The sequence below is a fragment of the Nothobranchius furzeri genome, chromosome 3, assembly GCF_043380555.1.
Source record: "Nothobranchius furzeri strain GRZ-AD chromosome 3, NfurGRZ-RIMD1, whole genome shotgun sequence".
Classification (NCBI taxonomy): Eukaryota; Metazoa; Chordata; class Actinopteri; order Cyprinodontiformes; family Nothobranchiidae; genus Nothobranchius; species Nothobranchius furzeri.
The window spans coordinates 58500329-58526749 of NC_091743.1; the positions used below are offsets into that span (position 1 = coordinate 58500329).

A 26421-nucleotide genomic window follows, 5' to 3' on the forward strand; every position below is an offset into this window, starting at 1 on the left:
TTATTCTCGCTGCTCTTTGAAGCTATTTTAGTCTCAAATTTGGAGCCTAATGAAAAAATAATTCTGTGATGTTTCCGTCTGGCCTTTCTCTCCCTTCCTGGTCCTCTTTCTATTCTTTTGCTTTTCATCTAATATATCTTCCATATCAATCCTGCATGGAATATTGAGTAAATACACAGTATAATGACAAATCAAGATGCTGATGAGGTAACATGACCATTTAATGACACAACTCTCAGCAATTTTGTCCAATTTTACTGGGTGTTTTATTTTCGTTCCTTTTTTTCTTCTGGTTGCTTCCAGTGTGCAGAGTTTGATCCCAACTGGAGGTTAGCTCTGTCTTCTGGGTCAAAGCTGGCTTAGCTTCCATTGTAAAATGACAATCCCGGCAGAATTGCGAGAAACGGATCTGCAAAGGCCTGATTTGAATATGTTTCATCCTTCCACCCAGGCCAAGAACACAAACTGAAGCAGCTATTTTAGGAAGCATGAACAGTTCACAGTGAGGCAGGAGATTTGTTTGCCTGGTGATACGCTGTTAATAGCATCAGAACAGCTTCTCCAGCCAAATGTCTGAACTCAGCCACGACTCCTTGCTCCTTCTTATCACTTGTCTAATAGCTTTTTATGGTAATTTAACTGTGTGTGGTGGAAATCGAGTACCGGTTTAAAAAAGAAGGCAGAAATTCCCACACTTATGTAATAGTCTTGCTATGAATCATCTAGAGCGGATGACAGACGCTGATGGGCTAATTATGGGTGCACTGTTTTATATATCATGATGGGCCTATCTTTAAATAAGTAATAGTAGAAGTGTTTTAATTGTAGCTCATTTAAAATGTTAATAGGATGCTCCAATTCTTTAATTAGGATAAATTATAGTAGCCGGGATAATTCTTTCATCTTTACAGATTAACTATTTCTGTTTATTCATTTAGGGGGACTTATTTTTAAACCTAGGATAATATTTTATATGTTGAACAGTGAGTAAGATGACCAGGACTCTAATCTTAAATATGTCAGTTTTAATCCTCAAATGGATGGACTTCAGCAACTACCTCCAGCATGAACTATAATAAGATTTCTATGTGAAATCTTTTCCCTTGTTGTCCATCCACTCAATTTATTTCCGCTTATCCAGGGCCGGGTCACAGGGGCAGCAGCCTAAAGCCAGGCGTACACTGTGTGATTTTTTAAAATCGTTTTAAGTTGATTTCCCTCTTGTGTGAGAATCTTTGAGGTCAGGGTGAGTTTTGCATCATGTAGTATACAGGGGGTAACGAGAGGCGATTAAAACCTCACGACCATCTCCCGATCAGAAATTGTGCAGTTGCACGAAAATCAAGGACAACTGACATCAGTAACAACGCAAGTCTCTGAGTCTTCTGGATTTTCGCACTTGAAGGTTTGACATGTTGTGTAAAACCTACTATTTTGAGCATATTTTTAGGTCGAACATGTTGCTACCAGACATGCAGAGTGAGCAGTTAGGTTGCATCCGAGATCTGGGACGTACAGTGAGAGATGGAGCTGAATGCTACTAGTGAAAAGGTCGCACAGTATACTCGCGGCCTACTCAGAGAAGCCCAGATTTCCCTCACCCCAGCGTCTAGGGCCAGCTCCTTTGGGGAAATCCTAATGTGCTCTCAGGCTAGCCGAGAAACCCTCCCCCCAGTCCTAAACAGATGCCTGAGCCACCTCAACTGGCTCCTCTTGATGTGGAGGAGCAGCGGAACTCCTCCGAGTCCTTCCCAGATGACAGAGCTTCTCTCAATCCACCCATTTAGGCCGCTTGTATCCGCAATCATTCTTTTGATTACCCAACGCTCATGACCGTATATCAGGGTTAGAACATAGATTGGTGACCTGCAAATTAAAAGCTTTGCCTTTTTGCCCAGCTCTCTTTTCACCATGATAGTTTTTCCCAAGATTCATGAACAAGACTTTGAGGTGTTTAAAGGCCTCCACTTGGGGCATGATCTCATCCCTGACTGTAAAGGTAAATTATCCTGACTATGATTTAATCCTCTACTTAGATCTACATAGTGCCCAAAGCTGCCATCTTTCCACTCGAGGGTCTGGAGGGTCCTGAGGCGGAGGCTGCCCTGCTTAACAACATGCGTGTGTATGGGACCATCCTGCTGACCTCTATGTCCACCGTCGTCTTTGTTGGTGTGAAGTACGTCAACAAGCTGGCCCTGGTTTTCCTGGCTTGTGTCATCCTCTCCATCCTGGCCGTGTATGCTGGAGTCATCAAGACAGCCGTCGAACCACCAGTCTTCCCGTAAGTGGTTGCTGCTCAGGCAGCCGATTCCTCAAACATGAGCATAACTAAAACGTTCGGAGCATTCATAGTGCACATGACTGTACAGCTTATAAGGAACAGCTAGCACATGAACACAAGTGACACCGGGAAGGCCTTTATTTATGGGGCTCACTAAACTTGTAAGGTATTGTTTAAATTGCAAATCTTTATGTTTTTGGCATGTCATCCAGAAAAAGAATCATTTAAGTAAAGTGAGCATTCAGACGTGTATTTTGGCCCCATGCCATTAAGTGATTTATAAAATGGTTGAAGTGCTTTAAAATCAATTATGTAGTTTAATGGTAACCATTGTAGAGATTTAAAAACAGGAGCGATGTGTTCGATTCCCTCGTGTTACACCCTACCCCGGCTAGGAGGTCCAGGAAGGAGGAACACAGATAATATAGGACTACCAGAATAAAGGAAGGGGAGGGCATGGCCATTCCTTAGCAAACTTATTTATTTAACAGAAAGAGTCCCTCAACAAAGGAGGTTGGTGCATAAGACACTATAATGCAACATAGCTGAAGATTTAAGGAATATAACTAAAGGAGGTTGTTATAAAACACAACATATCTAGTGGCGGATGAAAAGTGAAGTGATCACATAATGATCACTACAATAAAGTGAAGATCAGCAAGCTGTACCAACACTAACACTCTTAAATAAAACCAACAGCAAGCCATAAGATCTCACAGTTTACCACAAATAAGTCTAAAAGTATCCCAGTCCCAAAAGTCCCACCAAGTCTCTTAAGGCAACATTATCTAGCAGCAGTGGAGGACAACAGACTAAATCTGAGTCCCCCTCAACAGGTGACAAACACCTGTTTTTAAAGACTGGATCATCACAGCCTAATAGGTTCCACTTGGGATTCTGGCAGGAAGTTTCTTGCTAGAGGGCCGCTCTCCATGGTGCTGAACCTCCAGTTGGGGGATCTGGTAGGTAGCCTCTGCTGGGGGGCGCTCTCCATGGTGCTGAACCTTCAGCAACAGGGAACCATCCTGAAATGGCCCAGTAGGCCACTGGACTTCTGGGGACCGCAACTCACAGGGCTCGTGACACCTTGGTTCTTGTTAAGACGCTAGCAGCAGCATTCTAGATTTAAGGAATTTAAATAAAGGAGGTTGTTATAAAACACAACATATCTGGCGGATGAAAAGTGAAGTGATCACATAATGATCACTACAATAAAGTGAAGATCAGCAAGCTGTGCCAACACTAACAGACTTAAATAAAACCAACAGCAAGCCATAGGATCTCACAGTTTACCACAAATAAGTCTAAAAATATCCCAGTCCCAAAAGTCCCACCAAGTCTCTTAAGGCAACATTATCCAGCAGCAGTGGAGGACAACAGACTAAATCTGAGTCCCCCTCAACAGGTGACAAACACCTGTTTTTAAAGACTGGATCATCACAGCCTAATAGGTTCTAGCTGGGATTCTGGCAGGAAGCTTCTTGCTAGAGGGTCTCTCTCCATGGTGCTGAATTTTGAGTTGGGAATCTGGTAGGTAGCCTCTGCTGGGCGACCGCTCTCCATGGTGCTGAACCCCCCAGTTGGGGATCTGGTAGCCTGGCCTGCCAGACTCGTTCTCTGTTTTATTCCGCACAGAGAATGAGTCTGGTAACTCACAGGCAGAGAGGCACTTGAGGGGTGGGACTAGGCAGCTAAAAAATGACCAATCAGAAAAAAGATGGAAATCCCAACTGGACCGCACAATGCGGTAGATTTCTACTTGTAGTGAAAAAATAACAGCGTCTGGCAACGGCGCAAACATCTTTTACTTTTTTAGAAAAAATGCTTTTAGCTCTTCTACTTGTGGTTTTAAAGACATTTGAGTCATTTAGAACAGAGGAAAGAGTCGCAGCAAACTCCGCCGCTGTCTTTGTTGTTTATGAGAAACTGAGCGCCGACGTGTGTGACGTCCGCGACGCTGTAGTTTTTTTTAGCTGTAGTAAAAATGGAGTTTGGCGACAGCGCAAACATCGTTGTTGAGAAGAAATGATTTTAGCGCTTCTACTTGTTGTGGTTTTACAGACATGTTCAAGTCATTTAGAACAAAGGAAAGAGCTGCAGCGAACTCCACTTCAGTCACCATGTTTATGACAAACACGGGGTGGGGTTATTTGAATAGGAGACTTCCCAGACTCTTTCTCTGTGCAGAATTAAACAGAGGAGGAGTCTGGCAGGTCAGGCTAGGGATCTGGTAGGTAGCCTCTGCTGGGGACCGCTCTCCATGGTGCTGAACCTTTAGCAGCAGGAAACCATTCTGATATGGCTCAGTGAGCCGCTGGACTTCTAATGTGTGGACTGCAACTCACAGGGCTTGTAACAAATTGGTTCTTGTTAAGACTCTAGCAGCAGGATTCTAGATTTAAGGAATTAAAAATATATATGACAAAAAATAAATAAATGCAAAAGACTCTAGCAGCATCATTCTGAATAAGTTGCTTCATAGCCTTTTTGGAAAGATCAGTTAGAAGACCACTGCAATAGTCCAGCCTGCTGGAGATGAACGTGTGAATGAGTTTATCTAGGTCCTGTCTGGACATGAGACCTCTGAGTCGTGCTAATTGATGAAGATGATAAAACGCTTATCTAGTTATAGCCTTAATGTGACCAGTGAAGCTCAGGTCTGAATCAATTATGTCACCACTTAAAGTTCTCACATCAGTTGCTGGGCCTCACTCTTGTGCCAGTAGAATTCTGAAATATAAAATCAGAAAGTGTCAGAGATCTGAGAGTGCTATGAAGGTTTCGGCAACCAAAATTGTGATTAAATAAAGACAAAAAATCAGGCTTTCTGGAAGTGAGACTGGTGTAAACTGCATTTATTCAATTACGCATAAAATTAAGATATATCATTAACAATTTAAAGCATAATTGAATAACTGTGTGACTAATTGTTTTGAAAACATGGGCATAATTGTTACAGTTATGATTTTGACATGATTATTGATGGTCACAAAGCAGTGAATGCAACTGAAAAACTGCATATTTTCTACAAATATTCACCAACAGTTGCAACTGAAATAAATATTGGTTTTAATATTATTTTAATATATTTTTATGTTTTTCATCATTAGTTTTATCATAATGCATTTTATGCTGAGTCATAAGCATGGAAATAATTAAGGATCAGCAGTTAAATCAGCCTAGATAGATTATCTAAATCTAATCCAGAGTTATTTGACCTGAGAGACTCACTACATCAAGCAAGATTTGCCTTTCTGAAGAGCTAGTTCTTTTTTTAATGAATCAAATTTTAAAAATTTGGACCAATGCTTGATTTTTAATTCTGTTTTTACTTATCTAAATAATTTCAGTAACTGTTGTTGCACCATAAATGCTGAGGTTTATCATACAATATGAGGAAGTTGATACACCGCTTTAACATTGAATTTTTGCTTTTACCTCAGTGTGTGTGTCTTGGGAAACCGAACCTTGGTGTGGAAGAACTTCGATGTTTGTGCCAAAACCATAGAGACCGCCAATGCGACGGTCACCACCCAGCTGTGGCGCATGTTCTGTGACTCACCTTTCCTCAACGCAACCTGTGACAAATACTTTATGTCTAACAACGTGACTCAGATCCAGGGCATTCCTGGGATCACCAGCGGAATCTTGGCAGGTTGGTCCAATTGCTTTGGATCTCTTAATGTGTTCTTCTTCAGGAAGTGAACAGGTTTTGGTTGGCTAAGCGTTTTGTTGTCTTTACAGAATTTAGTGTTCAACACTTCTATTACAGAAGGTCCACAGGCAGTTTGACCCTACTTCACTCTGATATTTAACAATAAAACCCTGAGAAACTAATTAACATTTGGACAAACCCAAAGATTAATATGGGGTCCTTTGAATTTTTTCCATTTTGGAAGCATTTGTGACTTTCAGTTTTAAGTCTTTGAGTCAGAGCAGATCTAATGTGACCTTTTAAAGGGATACTAAGCAGTTTTGCTTTTAGCAACCCCAGTAGGGCTGAATGATTAAGATTGAATTGCAATTTTACTAGGATAAATTGGACAGTCGATTCCATTCACGATTTTCTTAAAATGAGGGTTCAACACATTATTCACAATATAGTTATATAAATCACGCCATAAAACATTAAAAGCTATTCATTTTCTCATATTGTTATCTTGTTAAATGTTTTTTTTCTTGTGTAGCAACTTGTGATTTTTATCTAAGGCGGATTTGAAAAAAGAACCATCTGATTACTGGACAGACAGACTCCCTCCTGAGCTACTGCTGATGCATGAACTATTAGTGCAGAATAACTTAGTCCAGGTTTGAAGAGTCTCAGTATTGTCAATTTATAATTAGAACAGAGTAAAGATGCTCAGGGAGTGCAAATATTTGTTAGAATTGCCCTTTCTGACTCTGAAACTAAAAGAGTTTTAACCAACTTCAGCTTCATCTTGTATACATTTTTTATTTTTTTCAATTGCTTTTTGTAATAAATTAATCTCTTGTTCTAGGTGTAAATAAATACATAATCACATCAACAAGCAACCTGGCTTGATCCATAACCAGGAACAGTGCACATAACTCTAACAACTGAATTGGCTCCAGTATCAAATGTTGATTTGCACAAACAAGATGTTTGAAGTCACAGAGGCTGCAGTTCTGTTGTGTGAGCAGAAGCGAGCTTGTATTGAGCGTGCGTATTTTAGCTGCTTGAGCAGGAAACGCATTTCAACAACAGAACAGACCAGAATACTGGCGTAACACCGGTGATCAAAGGTGCGGTCCCTCTCCTGTTAAAGCGAGAGAAACACGAAGGGCATGTGTTTTCGTCGGACAATATTAAAACACATTGGTAATGTCTGACATGTTTTCACAAACAGCGGTTTTTTTAAAGAAGAGAAGTTGTGCTTTCACATCCAGTTTGTGTTATGATAAGCCTTGTTCTGCTGCTGGAGAATCAGCCTTTCTCTCTCTCTCTCTGTCTCTCGCTCTCTCTGTCACTCATCCACAGTGTTGAGAGACAAACAGAACATTCGCAGCAGCGACAGACGGTCACATTTACTATCAGCTGTAGTTGCAGAGCTATGTAAGGGGAAAAAATGGGAAAATAATGTGCCGCTCTGTCAGCTGGACTCAGCTCTATACCGGTATTCCCCCTCCCTCCTCCAGCAGTCTGCTGCCGCTGTAACACAGGCAGAAAACCCTGGATGTCTAAAATAGTTGACAACAGATCCTGGGTCAGTCAGGAATGCTTCAAAAAACCGCAGCTTTGACAATCATGTGATTGTGTTGTTCGAAATTGCAATTTCAGTTCAAAAACAATAGATTGTTCATCCCTAACCCCTATTGTCAATTATGAATTCACTGTGGTTAAACTGAAAATGAAACGTATCTCCTCACTGTGCGTTAGTCTTTATAACACCTTAATCTTACAGCTGAATTGTCTCCTCAGCCTTCATTAGTTTCTAGAGAAGTGATTCATCACTAACTCAAACAAATCAGCTGTGTTCATGATCTAAAACATGCAGGAAACGTACTGGAAGCGGACTCCAGCTCCACCATGTCAGCTCCATCCCACTCCACAGCTTCCTCCACCAGCAGGGAGCAGCCCGCCAACTCTGAAGTTCCAAGACATTTCATTAACCTTGTTAAAGCTCATGTTAGCACATACTGGCTCAAGACAATTATTTAAAAATATGAAAATTTTGCATCTTAATCAAACTGCTGAAAAGCCTTCATTACTTTTTACAGGAGTGGTTACTCTCTAAATTAAACAAATTAGCTGTGGTCATGATCTAAAACATGCAGGAATCATGCTGGAAGAAAACTCCAGTATGTAAACTCCTTTTTACTAAGTCCAACAGGGACCAGAATGGCACTCTGAAGTTGCAAGAGCAATATTTTGGCAACAGAAGGCAGTAAGTTCTGAGTGACATTTCTTTAACCCTGTAAAAGGTCGTTTTAGCACATACTGGCTCAAGAAATTGATTGAAAAATATGAAAAAGTGCATAGTATCATTAGTATGCCTTAACTCAGAGATCAATAACAACTCTAAATGTTACAGCCAATACCTTTTAAAACTGAGTAGATCATTAAACATTGTATCATTTTATTGATGGACAAAAAATGTTTACATTAAATTTTATAGACGCACAACATTTTATGAAGATGGTTTTACAGTAAAACCATCATTTGATTTGTGTGCAAATCTTGCACATTGAATTGCCTCTGTGTATAAAATGTGCTATATAAATAAAGCTGCCTTGTCTTTGCCACAAGAAGCAGAAACCTTCTTAGTGCAAGAAGACAACACACATACCCTAAATGTGTCAGTAGTTTTCAGACTTTCCAACAAAATAGTCAGAGCCTCTATGGGATCTATTTTTAGCTGATGACCGTTATTGGGAATTCATTTAAACATTAATTAGTCATATAATTTATTTCTTAAAGTACCAAACTGTCTTCTTTCCTAAATAGTGTAGAATGTTCCTTAGGGAGACACAGGTTCCTCTCTCCATTCCATTCAGTCCGTTTGCTCCTGTGAAACGACTCACTGGGGCTGCATCAGGCTTTGTTTAAACCTGCGAGGCTGAACGTCAAACCACATGGGTTTGACCCTCCCACCTGTAAATAAAGACTATTATTGGACAGAGCTGCTTCTCAAGAGTACAGCCAGACAATGTCCTCAAGTGTTGTCACTGACCAATCACAAACAGAGGAGTGATCAAATGTCCAGTTTTTGTATTTGGAGTAAGATTTGTTTGCGCTGCATGAGTGTGTGGAAAAAAATAACAAATGCGTAAAGCATGGAGACATGAGCAGGTCAAGTATGTTAGAATTATATTAAAATGAACCACACAGAAGTTTGAACATGGCTCAGTAATACAAATGTAAATTGTACCTAGCTGATTCAATGTCATTATTCTCTACAATTTATTGTCATTGTCAACCCAGACAACCTCTTTGGCAACTATTATGAGAAGGGGGACCTGATTGCCAGAGGTTCTATGGAGTCAGTGGAAGACCATGACGACCCTCTGACCAGTGCTAACCGCTACGTGTTAGCTGACATCACCAGCTTCTTCACATTGCTGGTTGGCATCTACTTCCCATCAGTGACAGGTGAATATTGTTATTTTTATAATTGTTTTCACCAGTTTGTCATATTCTAATGAAGAATCTTACTGTCATATATATATATCTATCTATATCTATCTATCTATCTCTCTCTCTCTCTCTCTCTCTCTCTCTCTATATATATATATATATATATATATATATATATATATATATATATATATATATATATATATATATATATATATTGACTTAGTTGAATACAGACATCTCATTAAAAAGCAGGTGCAAAGTACATTCTTTTCTGGTCTTTTAGGGGCTTTTTCGGCAAGTTTAGTTCGTGGGCTCTTATTCGCTTTTTTCGTTGGATCTTTTTTTTTTGTTTGTTTTTTTAAACTGTGAAGGGTGTTGTAGCTTCTCCATGATTCTCAGTGTCCTTGCTGTCTTGTAAACAAATCAAGAATGCCTTTCAGTCTAGGACGTATGCAAACGTGCGCGCTTGTGAATGACATTTGTACATAAGCAGATGTCTAATGTCTAACAGATGCTGAGTGACAGTCAGGTAAAATTGCATAGGGCTCTATGGGATGGGGGCAAGCTTGGCAAAAAATGTGTATTCCTGTATCACAGAATAGGGAAGATTGTCACTTTAACAAATTGCTGAAAGAATGTACATAATTCCTGAAAAGGGCAAAAACTCCAGATTGTAGCTTTAACTTGTGCACGTACTTGAATCGGCTGAACAGAGACTGTGTTTCTTTGTGAAGAAATCTTAAATCTGTTTTTCACTTCCCATCAGGAATCATGGCGGGATCCAACCGCTCTGGAGACCTGCGTGATGCTCAAAAGTCCATCCCTATTGGAACCATTGCAGCCATCACCACCACCTCCTTAGTCTGTATCCTCTCACTAATGCTGCCTAGGGATATCTGGGCACCACTGGATGCACAGATCTGTAAATAAGACAATTAAAATAAATAGACTGAATTTAGAGTCATTTAATCTCATATCAACAACTATGATCAGATCAATGACTTTGTTCTTTTTTTACACAGCTTAATAAAAAATAAGTTTTTTACCTTACATGTTTCGACTAGTAACTATCCATCATCAGAGTTAGCCGGTGTTGGTGGTGTCACGGCTAACTCTGATGATGGCTAGAGTTACTAGTCAAAACATGTAAGGTAAAAAAAATGATGGTGAAAATCTAGGATTTGAAAAGCCTGAAAGATGAACATCACACTGCCACTAAACATTCATGGACTCACCGATATTGACTCACAACGAGAAAGGCTGTTGCTGTTTGAGCATCCAGGAAACAGCTGGGAGCATCTCAGCTAGTAGAAGCTAACTATTAGCAATTACCAGAAGTCCTCCAAGCTTGTGTTATTTATGGAGATAAAACATCAACAGAGTCAGTGATGGTCATGTTGCTTTTAGCCAGTCAGAGATGTCCAAATATCAGGAAACAAGACTCCAGATCCTGTCATCTGAAACTCAGCTCTGATCTGGCTCCCTTCTAGTTCCTGAAACAGGTGCACCAGAGCTTTTCCGCCTGATTACAACTTACAAGGCATTCATTCCTACTAGAGACCACTGCAAATGTATCGACTAAACAAGTGTTCCACACCTTTAAAAGTCAGCTTTTGAAAATTGGACAGCCATTACTGTGATGACTGTTTTAGTTTGGTTTCAAAATTGGTCTCTTTTTAGAATTGGGTTCATCCCAGTATTTCCCAATTAGTTGATTTTATCCATTATGATTTAAAATTTTCTTGTTGCATTTTTTATATATTGATTGCTTTTATCCATCCCTTTAAAGTTTACTATACTGAAGTAGCAAAAGAATAAGCCTCTGTGTTTCTCTAAATAATCAGCTTGTAGTCTACACAAATGTGATTAGGACTTCTAATCACATCATCTGGCTGCCTATGCAAGAGTAAGTTAATAAACCTGAAGGATATTTGATCTAATTGCACTGATCCCTGATATATATCGTCCTAAACAATATTGATTTGTGTCCTTTTCCCAGCAAATATTCATAACCTAATTATAAGAGAATTAAATGCATCTTTCGAAGGAACGGGTTTAACTTTTCTAACTGACTCCTTTTAGTAATTAAATCACATTTTAACTTGGAAAATTTTCTGTCCACCGTCTGAAGAGACAAATCAACTGGCTTAACGTAATTACGCTCCTGATGCTTAATTTCTCAGACATGTCCAGTGTGATTCTGTTTGGTGCCTGCATTGAGGGGGTGGTCCTCAGGGACAAGTAAGTCAACCCGTGCTGTTCTGAGACAATTTGAGAAAAACAAATGCTTGTACATTTATTTAAATGATTCCAGCGCTGTTTTATTTTAGGTTTGGAGAGGGAGTTCATGGGAATTTGGTGATTGGAACGTTGGCTTGGCCATCGCCGTGGGTGATCGTGATTGGTTCTTTCTTCTCTACATGTGGGGCGGGGCTCCAGAGCCTGACAGGCGCTCCCCGTCTCCTGCAGGCCATCGCCAAGGACGGCATCGTGCCCGCCCTTCGAGTCAGTGTCTGTTAAATGGCCTGGATGCACTTCACGTTTTGATCCCAGAACAGCACTTGTGGTGACACACTTTCTGTGTTGGTCCTCCAGATCTTTGGCCATGGAAAGGCCAATGGAGAGCCAACATGGTCTCTCCTACTGACAGCCTGCATCTGTGAAACCGGCATCCTCATAGCCTCCCTGGATTCTGTGGCTCCCATCCTCTCCATGTGAGAACTAGAAAATCAAATACTTTTTTTTGTGCGGGAGCTCTGAGCAGACAATCCCCTGATATGTTCTTAATTAAAAATTTCCAAATATATTAGCTCAGTTTCTTTTCTCACCCCCACACAGGGACAGATCACTTTTCTGTAAAGTAACACTTTGAATTGAATTTTGATTAATAACATTATGTCACATCACGTAACAGGAGCTGTGGGGTTAATTGTGTGATTGTGTATCCTGCAGGTTCTTCCTGATGTGCTACATGTTTGTGAATCTGGCCTGTGCTGTGCAGACGCTGCTGAGGACTCCTAACTGGAGACCACGTTTCAAGTTCTATCACTGGTCAGTTCCTCAGCAAGAAAGTCAGAATCCTAAATATTCTGTGTTGCTTTCTGTGTGGTTAACTTTTCACACCGCTCCATAGGACTTTGTCCTTCCTGGGGATGAGCTTGTGCCTCACTCTTATGTTCCTCTGCTCCTGGTACTACGCCATTGTTGCTATGGTGATTGCCGGCTCCATCTACAAGTACATCGAGTTTGCAGGGTGAGTGCAGCGCAACGCAGGGCTGCATTTGTGTCGCGTGTCATTACCTAACTAAAATGGCATGTCTCCATACCTACACAACCTTTGCTGTTAGGTCTTTTTTGGAGAAAAATTGCATGTTTTGGTTTTAGATCCACTAGAAGAGGCTTTTATTAGTTCCTTTCATTTAAAAGTGTGAATTTATTGTTCAAATGAGTCATGATTTTCCCTCAAACTACAGTTGTTGACTAATTACAATATACTTGAAATATTGATGCCTTGAAGTAAAAAAGAAAAAACACTATTTCAAATACTCATTTTGCCTTATATTGTGGAGATAAAACATCAACATTGCAAAGGAAACAAAGTCAGTGGTAGAGCCGCGCTGTTGTTAGCCAATCAGAGGCGAGATGTTCAAATATCAGGAAATCTCTCTGGCTGAATTCTCCATGCTGAAACTGGCGCAAATGAGCTTCTTTCCCCAAAGTTTGACTTACAAGGCATTCGTTACTGCTAGAGATGTGACTGCAAATGTCTTAAAAACATGAGTTAAGTTCATCCTTAACAAAAAAAAAAAAGATGTCATACCACCCTCTCAAGGACTTTTCCACCCCTAATACTGATTTTCATGCCTCAAAAGTCAAATTAGTAAATAACCTGTGCTTATAATAAAGTTCAGTGTACCTGCAGGTTTAGGGGAGCCAAATTTAAGACTTTTTAAGACCTTTTTTAAGGCCACTTTGACCAAATTTAAGCAATTTTTTAAAATTAAATTTAAGCTATAATTTCCAGCTATTGCCTGGAACTGGTACTAACCACGTCACGAACGTGGGATTAGCCATCCAGTTACCATTAAACTTGCACTTCCCCATGGCGCAAGCTCCCACTAGCTTAACCAGCTAATGTGCTCATCTAAAAATAGCCCCCTTTCACAACCAACTGAATGTGTACGGTTCCGCTTATGCCAACATCATACACAAAAAATGCTGAACCCCAACTAGAAATGCACAAAGGTTTTATAGAAATAAAAGAATCTTGTTTATTGGGTCTTTGGTTTAAGACCTTTGGAAACTGTATTTAAGGATTATTAGTCATTTTTAAGGATTTTTAAGGCCTTAAATTTGGAAAAGCAAATTTAAAACTTTTTAAGACTTTTCAAGGACCCGCAGATACCCTGAAAGTTGTACAGTTAAACAGAAGGCTGTTAAGTGTTTTCATTCTGATCTTTTTTTTAGTTAAGGGAACCATTTTCAGTGGGTTGACAATATTGTAAAGCCTGTGTGTGTGTGTGTGTGTGTGTGTGTGTGTGTGTGTGTGTGTGTGTGTGTGTGTGTGCGTGCGTGCGTGCGTGCGTGCGTGTGTGTGTGTCACAGTGCGGAGAAAGAATGGGGTGATGGGATACGAGGTTTGTCTCTGAGTGCGGCGCGTTACGCTCTCATGCGGCTGGAGGAAGGTCCTCCACACACCAAGAACTGGAGGTACGACACTCACACTAACACACCCTGTTATTGATGTGTTTTTTTTTCATGTTTCTAATTAACATGTAAATTAACAACATGTCTGTGCATGTTCAGTCATGGCTGTCAAACAACAATAAGTGTTTGTGAATCCATATTAACACATGAATCATTCATGCTCTGCCTTGCTTTCTCAAGGAGGACCTAAACCTGTCAGAGATCACTTCCTTTTAACTTTTCTTTATTTTCTTCTTTGTTTCACTTCTTCTGCTCTCTGTGCCTCCCTCCTTTCAGGCCACAGCTGCTGGTGCTGGTTAGCACAGATGCAGAGCAGAATGTGGAGCAGCCTCGTCTTCTGTCTCTGACCAACCAGCTGAAGGCTGGAAAAGGTCTCACCATAGTTGGAACGGCTCTGGAGGGCACCTATCTGGCAAACCATGAACAGGCCCAGCGTGCAGAGCAGGCAGGGAGCTCTTCTCACACTCATAACAGTCTTGACTAAAGGTCGACCGATGTTGGTTTTTCTATTGCCAATGCCGATGCCAATATGTATAGGTCATGGTCAGCTGAGGGCCGATTTGTGCTGTCAACATTTTGGGCCAAATTTCAGCTTTTAAATCCTAATTTTGTGCACTGCTCAGTGTTAAAATCAGACATCTACCTAAAGGCAATCATACACATCAGTAAAGTGACCAGGTATTAAATAAACAAAACTGGTAAAGAAAAATAAATTTTTATTGGAAAAAAAATTTGAAAATTTACTAAAGCCGATGTTATTCAGGAACGTTAAAATACACATAAATTAAATTCTGCAGCAGCACTGGGCAGCCCGGGGATATGCCTGACTTTAAATCGGCTTTACTAAGACGGTATAATGGCCAATGCCAATATATATATATATATATATATATATATATATATATATATATATATATATATATATATATATATATATATATATGTGTGTAAATGATGGGTAGTTTACATCTTACTTATGAACCATAAAATGTGAGATTTCATAGAAATATGAAATATCAATCTGATGGATCTTTGAATATTTTAACCAGAAGATCAGAACTTTTTATTGCAGGGATGAAGTGACACTTCGTATTAACTCCAAGGAAAGAGAGAGTGTCAGGTTTAAAATAGTTAAGAAATTTATTTCTACACAATTTAAACAAGACTAACTTTAACACTATGTGTACTGATGGACTAAGGTGGAGTGAGACGTGAGATGAATGATGGTGTGTGTGAGTGGAATGTTATTATCAGAACCAGTGAATCCGGAGAAGCATTTAGTTCTGATTGGGAGTGAATGTTTTGCTCTAAACTTTAGTAGGAGATTTATAACACACATGAAACGCCATCTGTTGGTCTACGTACCCCAGGGGAAGCCTCAGATTAGATCCAGAATGTTGAGGTCCTCTTGGACCCTCCTTGGAACCGAAGCCGGTAGAAAAGCAACTGTGCCGACCAAACTAGTCTTGGAATGCTTCCAGGTCACGACAGGTTCATTGGCGTCAGTGAGACCCTGAAGGGGTCGTGAGGTTCCGCTTTTATTCTGAAGGAACCATTGCGGTCAGGTGTAACTTGCAACAGATTTTATCCAGCTTTTCGAGGTTCTTTTGGCTGAAGAGGAGGTCCGGATGGCCTTGTCATGGTCCGTGTCTGCGTCTCACCTTATGTGTCTCCTGGTGTTCCCCATTTGCCCTCTAGGTTTCCCTCCTCAGACTTCCCTCTCCCAGGTCCTGTGCTCTCTTGGCCCCCTCTTAGCCATGCCCCTGTAGTTTTTCTCTGTAGTGTTTTCCTTAAGTGTCAGCTTCCCCTTAGAATATTAGTTATGGTTCATGCCTTCTGGTCTTTTGTTTTTCTCTAGGGTTATTTTCCTTTGTTACAGCCTTTCAGTATTTAGTGTTTTTCCCACCAGTGTTTTCTTCCTCCTCCCTGAGTTAGTAATTGTGTTCACCTGGTCCCTCTCCCCACACACCTGCAATTCATCTCCCTCTCATCTTCCCAGTCTATTTAAGCCCTGTCTTGTCTCTGTGAGGTTGTAGGTCCATTGTATTTCTGTCAGCGTTTGTTCGTGCTCTTAGTGAGGTTTTTGTCTCAAGGTTTTTGGTGCTCTAAGAGAGCTTTGGGTGTCCTGTGCTCCAGGACTTTTGGACTTTTGGCTTGCTGCCTTGGATTAATTTTTGTTCTTTCATCCTGTAAATGAAAGGAATTTTACTTTGAATCAACTTGTGCCTCCTGTCGTCTGGGTAATCTGCATTTTGGGTCCTAAACATCTCCTCAATGTGACAGGCCTGTCCAAGACTTCTCTAGAACGCTTTGAACTAAAGAAAAGGTGGCATGGAATAGTTTTTATAATTGTCATATTTTGGTTTACTGGCGAATCAGAATTTGACATGCAAAAGAGGGTTTATACAAACACCACAGATAACCATGCCTCGTGTCAGAAATTAAGGTTCTGATTGGATCAGACAAAAGGAAATGTGCTGTGTGAATTTAGCATTGTGTGTCCTCAGTGTCTAGTGCAAATGTCCAGGATTATAATTACTTGTAAAATACTACTGATCACAGGATTATAATATCAAGTAATAACATTGTCATTTCACAGATTGATTGAACATTGGGCTCACATTATTATTGGTAATATCCAAGTTGTTTGATTATGTATTTATCAAAAGAAAGTTCTTTGTCTTCATCTTGAGCTGTAACAGAGGTGAAGCAGTTCAGATGAGCAGAGTGCATGAAAGACCTTGGCCACTATCTCATGTAGATTAGGCCTGTGTCAGAAACTTTATGTCTCTGCTCAAGCGGATGCAGCAGATCATGGCCTTTAGGTCAAAAACAGGACATTCATGACGCTGCATATATATATATATATATATATATATATATATATATATATATATATATATAAAACATGGCAAATACTGGCCCCATATATCAGTCTACCAATATATCTGTCTACCCTGACTCTGACAAGTGAATTTATCAAAATACTCAAATAATTGTCCAGTTTTTGATGATCATAAGTAAATTTTACTTAGTCCACGATAATCAGAATTAGGCCATATTTATTCAGTGGGTGGCCACTTTAGTTTAGATATTTTATTATCCTATGGTCTTCCAACAGTCAAGTCATTCTAATAAATTAAAGCAAACTTTTGTTTATTTTCATTGTTATTTGAATTTAGTAATTTTTTAAACTTTTATAAATCATTTTGGTTGTGTTTTCCAGGCACTACGTAAACTGATGGAGACTGAGAAAGTAAAGGGCTTCTGTCAGGTGACCGTGTCCTCAAACCTCCGTGACGCCACATCCCACTTGCTCCAGGCCAGTGGGCTGGGAGGCCTGAAGCATAACGCTGTACTGGTCTCATGGCCGCGTAACTGGAAGCAAGGAGACGACCACCAGACCTGGAGGAACTTCATTGGTGTGTTTGCTGGGAAAGAAAAGTAGAAATACTTTGATTCATTTTCAACTAAACTGCTTAGCAGGTGTTAACACGTTTGAGGTGAAAACAGCAGGGTTTGCACATCTGCAGAGTTTTTAAAAGCATAGCCTGCTGTTGAATCTCTCTGTCGAGGAAAAAAAATCCTCAAAATCCTACATTCCATTTTGAACAGATTATATGCTAAAAAAAAATCCACCAGAAGCAAACAAATAAAAAACTTTTTGAAAAGGACTTGAAAGTGGCAAATGCACGGCTGAGTAAGATCTTAGATCAACAAACTCTATTGTGGAAGGAGGTTTTTGGTGTTGAACAATTAAATAACAGCCTCTTTCTGTTTGTTTGTTTGTTTGTTTGTTTGCAGAGTTGGTCAGAGAGACCACCACAGCTCGCCTCGCTCTGCTTGTGCCAAAGAACATCTCAGCCTACCCGTCTAATGGCGAGCGCTTCACCGAGGGTCACATCGATGTGTGGTGGATCGTCCATGATGGAGGCATGCTGATGCTTCTGCCCTTCCTTCTCCGCCAGCACAAGGTATCGGGGATTGCCACAAAAATAAATAAATAAATAAAATAAAATAAAATATTTTTAGCACCCAAAAACATTAAAGTAAAACTCATTATAAGTTAGAATATTATGATTTTGTCAATTAACCCACATGGACTTGTCAGGTTTCTAGTGACAAAATCTTTTTGTAGGTCTGGAGGAAGTGCAAGATGCGCATCTTCACAGTGGCCCAGATGGACGACAACAGCATCCAGATGAAAAAAGACCTGACCACGTTCCTGTATCATCTCCGTATCGATGCAATGGTGGAAGTTGTAGAAATGGTGGGTTTTCCTGAAAGATGACTCACAGCTGCATGATTAAAATTAGATTCATACCCTGTTTGAGTGCATTCATAAACACTTTAATGTCAGAATCACTCAGCTGAGGAAATAATTAGAGTATGCAGCAATGCCTCAGGCTTGGACAGTTGCTTTGGTAAACACAACTTGCAATTTTTTTTTACACACAGGAAGGAAAATTAGTCCTGTGTGCTTCTCAATTGAAGCATAATAAATTACCTAAGGGACACCATGAACTACAGTGTGTTAAAGCATCAGAATGATTCATACAGGGCTTGTGAGATGATCCAACAGTGCCTAAAACATCTTTAAATTTAGGGCTGCTGACAAATACTCTAATGTGCCAAAGCCTACAATTGGATGTTTTGCAGCAGAGGATTAGTAATGAGCACAAAATGTCTCATATCTTACTTGAGTGCCATGTCTTCCCCTTTAGCATGACAGTGACATCTCAGCCTACACCTACGAGAAGACTCTGGTGATGGAACAACGGTCGCAGATGCTGAAGCAGATCAATCTGACCAAGAACGAAAGAGAACGAGAGGTTTGTTGAAGTGTGTTCATGTTGGAATTTTTGTTTTCTGATGTGATCAAAGACACAAGAACAAACTTGATATGACCTGACATTCTGGCTTGGCTTTGCTTGATCTGGTGTAGCATGACACACGACCCCCTCTGGATAAAAAGCATATCTACGGTTAAATCAGAGCAGTAGGTCACCATATTTATCGTCTTTGACAACAGCTAGTACAACATGTGCTTTGGTCTGGTGTGCAACAGAAATAATAATACAGCAATGCACCTGTTAAATGTCCTAAAAATAAATAAATAAATAACAAATGGATATTTCTACATTCCTCTCATCTTTACCATCACAGATCCAGAGCATCACTGATTCATCCCGTGGATCTATCCGCCGTAAGAACCCGGCCGCTGTGACCACCCAGCTGAGTGTGACCGAGGACCCGCCTGCAGCCGGCAAAGAGGAGAAGCCTGAAGAGGAGGTAGAGTTCACCAAGAGGGCTCAGCTAACACTGCTGGTGGTGTAAAGATTAGTTTCTGGTGGCACAAAGAGAGCCGTTGGACTAAAGTGGGTCTTTACAAAGCAAGTTCACTGAGAAGCTGTTTTTAAACCCAACCCTAACCCTTTTTAAACACAATCAATCACTCTGAGTTTCACATGCAGGCTGAACGTTAAAATATTCTTCTACCCCCATTTCCTGCATTAGCTGCTGAAATAAAATAGACAGGGAAATGCTCGTATCAGAAAAAGCTATACAGATCTACATCACACTGTAAATTAGCATTCATGGACTCACCCATCTTGGCTCTGGACCAGGGAAGGTTGTGTTTATTTAGCATCCGGGAGAGAGTAGAGCATGTCTTGGCTAGTAAAAGCTAGAAGAAGAAGAAGAAGGAGAAGGAGAAGGAGAAGAAGAAGGAGGAGGAGAAGAAGGAGGAGGAGAAGAAGGAGAAGAAGGAGAAGATCATTTCTATAATGCCTCTCAAGATAAAAATCACGAGGCGCTTCACAAAAACAAAAAATGTAAAATATAAAAAGAATTTAGAAAATGATTAAAAATATGTTTAAAATTAGCAAAAATAGACTATTGTGATTAAAGAATGTAAAGAAAGAGAGAGTGAATAGGAAAGAGGGAAATCAGTGGATGCTGAGGAAGGTGGAATAGGTGGGGGAGAAGAATAAGGAGAGAGTGGTGAAGAGGGTCATACAAAAGCCAGCCTGAACAGGTGAGTTTTCTGCTGTTTTTTAAAGGAGACCACTGAGTCCACTGATCTCAGGCTCAGGGGGACAGAGTTCCAGAGTCTGGAGACCTCAGCTAGCCATTAGCATTAGTAACTTAGAACATGGCAGACCTTCAGGCTTGTGTTATTTCTGGAGATTAAACTTCAATGTTGCAGAGCGAATGGAGGCAGTGGAAGAGTCATGCTGCTGTTAGCCAATCAGAGGTGAGATGTCCAAAAATCATGAATACTAATGAGACAGACTCCAAATCCCACCATTTTCTGCCCGCTGCTGCTACAGCTAACTTCTACTTCCTGAAACAGGAGCACAAGTGCTTTTTATCTACAGGGAACAACTCACAACATACCTTTCTACTAGACTACTGCAGTTGTTTGACAAAATGATTGAATGAGAGCTTAAACTGAGCTGTGATATGGTTTTACATTTTGAAATTCAGTTTTAATGTTGTTTTTATTTTCTAAAGGGATGCACATTCAAACAAAGTTGTTTATTTACAAATTACAACTTTCTTTCCTCCCCTCTCTCAAACACTGTGGCTCTCTGTGACTCTTACCTGCATTTCCACGTCAACTGTGGCTCTTTCTTGTTAACATACATGTAAATCCACATTCGTCCTCTTCTCCTCTCGTCTCATAGTCAAAGTCGGCCTCTTCCCCTGTGCCCCCCCCTACTCAGGTCCAACTCATCCACGACAACACCACCCCAGCCACCCCACTGACCCCAGGAGAAGAGGCTCAGAGCCCTGGAGAGCAGATCCAGAGGACCTGGACTGAGAAGTGTGACGGCGAGCCAGCAAAGCCTCTTGGAGCTGTCACACCAGAGGACATCAAAGATATCTTCAACATGAAGCCGTGAGTGCCTCACAACACAAAAGTTTCCTCCAACTAATGCTGCCAAGACACAAGCGATTTAGATTTTGTTTTTTTCTCTGAAAATGACACATTTCTCTTATTATTTTGCTGCAGTGAGTGGGAAAACCTGTAAGTACTGAAGTCCTCATTAACTTCATTTATTCCATTTCTTCATCCGTGCTGATCTAGTCAGGCACGTTGAAAAAAAAATGCATAAATGAGCATCTGTCTTCTTAATCAGACCTGAACCATTTAGTTTTGCTCTCAAAAATGTCAACTGCTGTTTTGTCCTCACTCAGGAACCAGTCCAACGTGCGGCGCATGCACACAGCACTCCGGCTGAATGAAGTCATTCTTAAAAAGTCCTCAGAGGCCAAACTAGTCCTACTCAACATGCCAGGCGCTCCCAGAAACCGGACAGGTGATGAGAACTGTATCCTTCATCCGGACAGAAGTAGGTTTACTGAGAGGACTCTCTAATGTGTAAGTCGCTGCGTCACCTTCCTTTCCCAGCACAGGTAATCAGCTTCGACACCAGTGTCACTTGGATTTGGATCTGGCCCGCTGTTTCAGTCGCAGGACTTATCCTGTTTAGGCGACACACAAATCCCCTCAAATATTTATAAAAAGAATCCTACAGACTACACGAAATGATTGTTGTCTTTATATATATATTTTTTTTACTGAGTGTGAAAATGAGAAATAATTTAACCTTTTAAAAGTAAATCTTTATGCTTAACTCATAACCACGTGCAAAGGATTCAATGATTTTCACAGCAGCTCTCTTTGCAGAGTTCTCTAATTCAACTACAAAGAGGTAAATATCAGGGGAAAGCTATAAAACATTTCTATTGCTCTGAGTGAACCCAAAAGCCCAGTGGTACTATTGATTGTGGGGAAGAAACAAAGAATAATGACACCAGCAGGACTATCCCAAGAGTGGCTGTCAAATACTTCTTTGCTCCATTGTAGACATTCTTTCAATGAGTTTCATTCAAATTCCTCAAGTGTTTCATGAAATGTACTAACAGCTCTCAGACTGTGTTTCAGGAATGACTCTTGGCTACTATCACACAAAGTTGTAGCTCAATATCTATGAAAGAGTTTTTGCTCATTTTGCTAGTTTACTAGAGTTGATCAGGTCATCTTCAGACATGTTATTTAGTAGTAGGTGTACTACTAATGATAACTTTCCATGGGTTTAATTCAAATTTAAGCCAACAAACAATTTAGCACATACACAGATGGGCAAAAACATTATGACCCTTTTTTTATTGTATCATATGCTCTGATTTCTTCCTGCAGTTTCTTTAACTTTTCCCTCACAGACATGGAGTTCCTCGAGGTTCTCACTGAAGGTCTCAACCGGGTCCTCCTGGTCCGCGGAGGAGGCCGTGAGGTTATCACCATTTATTCCTGAAAGAGCAGCCCCCTCCTCCCAGATCGACACCCACCCCACCCACCCCCATCCCCCACCCCATGGTCCTCTTCCTGTGTCAGTTGTATTCTCCCCTCTTCATCAATGCTGCTTCATTATCAGGTCATGTATATTTCTGGGAAGCATTCCTCTCACACCCAACAAACAGCCCAGCTCAGCTTCAGTGGCTCTCCCTCCGCAGCAGAAAAGCCAAACCAAGCCCTTCTCTGTAGTTCAATAGCCTTTCTCGTTCTAATTTTCCTTTTCAGTTTCTCTGGAATCTGCCGTAGTAACGTGGTCAGGAGGAGGTCTGTTAATGAGCGCGCAGGTTCTTCGCTGAGGTGTGAGAGCACATGCATGTGTGTGTCAATGTTTTACTCAGCAGTGGGTTTTTTTTTCTAAACACAAATGTGACCGATGCAGCTTTCACTGGATTTGTTTGAGAGCCAGCTGAAATGAGCTCAGCGTAGGACCGTCACGTTTAGTCCCCTCGTGGTGGTCGGACCGTTCCCGCCGCCTGTTCCCTCTGCTGTGAATTATCGTTTGTGACAAAAGACTCTGCAGCCCACAGTCGAGACCTTTGGAAGGAGGAGAGGATGGATATGAACTGTGAACTTCACACGGATGTGAGACTGAAACTTGGGTGTAACCTGCAGAGTTGTCTCTAAGCAGATCGCTGCAGCATGACATTCTCAACAACTGTGTGTGTGTTTTTGCTCCACTTGTTCTGTTACTGCCAACCCCCATCCCACTTCACCCCCTCCACACACACTCCTTTCTGCTCATTTCTTAGTGGCTGGTTGTTTCTGAGGCCAAAGTTAGTGCCAAAAAAGAAGAGACGAGGCTTGATTATCGAGATTGACATGAAATTAAACTGTGAATAGTTTCATAGCAGAACGCTGCGGTGACAGCGGAGTGGGGAGTCGGTACAACTTCCCCCCTCTCCTGAGGAGACTATCGTTGCCAGCACCTCTTGACCCTCATGTGTGTGACTCACTGTAAATAATGTACAAGCTCTGGCGCGTTGTTGGTATGAGTGTAGTATTTTTGTGAGAAACTAAACAGCTTGTTAGTGGCGACAAATGGGTCCTTCGCTCATAAATCCAAACTCAAACGCTGTTTTTACAAAAAAAAATATTTATTTAAACTATTTATTGGCTCCTGTCACTACGGTAATGATCAACGTAACAACGGCAAAGGAAAGCACCATGCACTCTTCATCACTGTGCGACAAGTGAGTTTGATGATTTCATCAAATTGATTTTAAAGAGAAAAAAAAGGCTAAATGTTATTTTTTCATCCAGAGAACAAATAGTTATTCATGTTTATACACAGAAGTTATACATATTAATAACATCCAGTATTTATGTCCTTTTGATTGTCACTCAAAGCTATAAATATATCTCTATCATAGTTTTGCCAAATTCTCATCCATTAAATGTGCCATATCAAAGTATTTTTCAAAGAGAAACGGTGAAGAAAATTTTATTAATTCTAGTAAGAAGGAGAACAAAGTTACCTGGTGTGAAACTAGAAAAGTGAAGACATTGAAAGTCACCCTGTAGATAAATAAAGACTGCATGTTCACCATTTTATGAACCACCAGGCTGCCAAGGCATCTGCTCAAACCTTGGCGAGACGTTGAACATCCATCAGTTACTTGTTTATAGGGACCTATCGAGGAGAAACAAGAGGACAACGGCTTCTGTAGCTACGAAAACTCACTTTGTCCACAAGAATGAACTCTATGCAGTAGATCCTCCAGTCAGGTTTTATACATAAATAAGAAACACTTAGAGATTGGTGATGATTTGAGCCTCACACATGTCCCTGACTGAATTGTGGAGATATCATCTTTAAGTTTGAGGGAAAAAAGTGCATTTTGGAAGGAACGTGCAATAGTTGAAATCCGGACTCACATGTTTGTTATTTATTTTTTTACACATATATTTTGTATATGTAGATTTCGTATGTCTGATACAATCCAGAACCATCTCACTCTGACCAATGACAGCTGTCACTTTACTTTAATTATTCCTGTTTCTTTACTTGAAGAAACAAATTTTGGTCATTTGCACTTGTAGTAGAAGTATAAATATAAATAAATTCATATATAAATATATATACATAGTATATACAGTATAGACAAGGAAATATTAGTTTCTAGATCTATTTAAAACCGTATTTAATGTTTTCAGTGTTGCTTGAATGATCATTTGTTGTGAATGCTGCTAGTATCTATAGATTTATTTGTACTGTACATAGAGATGACTGCATTACAATGAAAGATGAAGTGAAAAAGGGTATAGACTAATACATATCAGTGGTGGCGGTGGTTACCTAACAAGACAAGGCTGTATACATTTGGCTTGCTGTGTCTGGACAGGGTTAACTTTCTGTTTTATTCAAAGAAAAATATATTAACTAAATACCTTGATGCAATATTACAACTGCGGGCAAATCACTCACTCTTTTCCCCTTTCTTTTACAATGCTCTCCTCATTCTTCCCGTTTTTTATCCCGCAATTAGAGAAGGAACTTTAAGGAAACATGATTTGAATTTATGTGGGCACCAACGTATTTAAATATGGGCGTTTCTATTTGGAAAATGTTGCTGCTTGGAAAAACTACCTTTGACATATGTGGCACTTAGCAAGAAGCAACTGACAGTTTTCAGAGTTTTTGCTGTGCCAAATGATTTTGTTTACTTTTTACCATGCTGGTCAGGAAGGAGCTGCCCGCTCGCAGCGTGTTTTGCAAAGCATAGTCATTTTAGAACTGCACAGCTCACAAGAATTAAAGGAACACCTTTTTTACTGGGCCTGGCATGAAATCAGTTAAACCTGTCTGATAATTTCCTGGTTGATTAAGCAGACGAGGGCATTGTTAATCACTTTCAGCTGTATTGGTGTTCATGGACTTAACGACAGGTGCACTAAAGTGGCAACAATTACAAAACCCTCAAAACAGGACTGGTTTAACATGTAGAGGTCTTTTCAAGTTTCTCCCTCTTGATCTTTTTCGGCTGGTTTTCCACTCGTGCTAGTTTTGGCTCTCTACCGGCAGTATGAGGTGATTCCTTAACCCTATAGAAGTTGCACAGGTTGTCCAACTTCTCCAGGATGGCATATCCACACGTGCAGCAGCAAGAAGGTTTAATGTGTCTCCCAGCACAATCTCCAGAACATGGAGATTTCAGGAGACTGGTGGTTATTCTCGGAGAGCTGGACAGGGCCGTAGAAGGTCCACAACCCATCAGCAGGACCGATACTTGCTCCTTTGTGCAAGGCGGAACAGGCTGAGCACTGCCCGTGCCCTACAGGATGACCTCCAGAGGGCCACTGGTGTGAATGTCTCTACCCAAACAATCAGCAACAGACTTCATGAAGATGGCCTGAGGGCCAAACGTCCTGTAGAATTGAAACAATTGAATGGCCTTCACGATCCCCTGACTTAAACCCAATAGAACATCTGTGGGACATTATGTTTCGGTCCATTGGGCGGCACCAGGTTGCTCCTTAGACTGTACAAGAGCTCAGGGATGCCCTCACACAGATCTGGGAGGAAATGCCACAAGACACCATCCGTTGTCTCAATAGGAGCATGCCCCGACGTTGTCTAGCATGCACACAAGCTCGTGGGGGCCACACAAGATACTGAAAAGCAATTTGAGTTGCAGAAATTAAGTTATTTAAATAATGGACTAGCCTGCCACATCTTCATTTCACTCCGATTTTAGGGTGTCTACACAATTGAGCCCTCTGTAGGCTGCATCCTTTTGTTCCTAAGACGTTGCCCTGTCGTTATATCCAACTTCATATTGAGAGCTGATGCATCTAATGTTTTTCTTTAATGTGTTCCTTTAATTTTGTGAGCAGTGTATCTACAGCATCGCCTGCATCATCTGAGCCTTTTAAATTCATTCAAAAGAAAAGATGTTTGATATTTATTGGAGACGTTTGTTGGAAATGTATTTCTTTATTGAATTATAAATGTTTTATAATTGCTGT

General features: G+C 40.5%; 1 protein-coding gene across 2 annotated transcripts in view; it reads left to right on the top strand.

Moving 5' to 3' along the window:
- slc12a5a (solute carrier family 12 member 5a) overlaps positions 1 to 22423 on the top strand; it is a 209730-nt gene extending 187307 nt beyond the window's left edge. For both annotated transcript variants that reach the window (XM_015959254.3, XM_070549361.1), the window contains exons 7-26: positions 2037 to 2284; positions 5728 to 5939; positions 9228 to 9395; positions 10150 to 10248; positions 11567 to 11624; positions 11714 to 11888; positions 11979 to 12097; positions 12336 to 12434; positions 12517 to 12636; positions 13989 to 14093; positions 14367 to 14535; positions 17317 to 17512; positions 17895 to 18064; positions 18229 to 18360; positions 18815 to 18922; positions 19257 to 19382; positions 20819 to 20994; positions 21109 to 21123; positions 21294 to 21427; positions 22323 to 22423. In XM_015959254.3, coding sequence (XP_015814740.1) covers positions 2037 to 2284; positions 5728 to 5939; positions 9228 to 9395; positions 10150 to 10248; positions 11567 to 11624; positions 11714 to 11888; positions 11979 to 12097; positions 12336 to 12434; positions 12517 to 12636; positions 13989 to 14093; positions 14367 to 14535; positions 17317 to 17512; positions 17895 to 18064; positions 18229 to 18360; positions 18815 to 18922; positions 19257 to 19382; positions 20819 to 20994; positions 21109 to 21123; positions 21294 to 21427; positions 22323 to 22414 — 2721 coding nt within the window. In that variant the 3' untranslated portion in view covers positions 22415 to 22423. The remainder of the gene's footprint in view (positions 1 to 2036; positions 2285 to 5727; positions 5940 to 9227; positions 9396 to 10149; positions 10249 to 11566; positions 11625 to 11713; positions 11889 to 11978; positions 12098 to 12335; positions 12435 to 12516; positions 12637 to 13988; positions 14094 to 14366; positions 14536 to 17316; positions 17513 to 17894; positions 18065 to 18228; positions 18361 to 18814; positions 18923 to 19256; positions 19383 to 20818; positions 20995 to 21108; positions 21124 to 21293; positions 21428 to 22322) is intronic.
- Positions 22424 to 26421: the final 3998 nt, after the last annotated feature.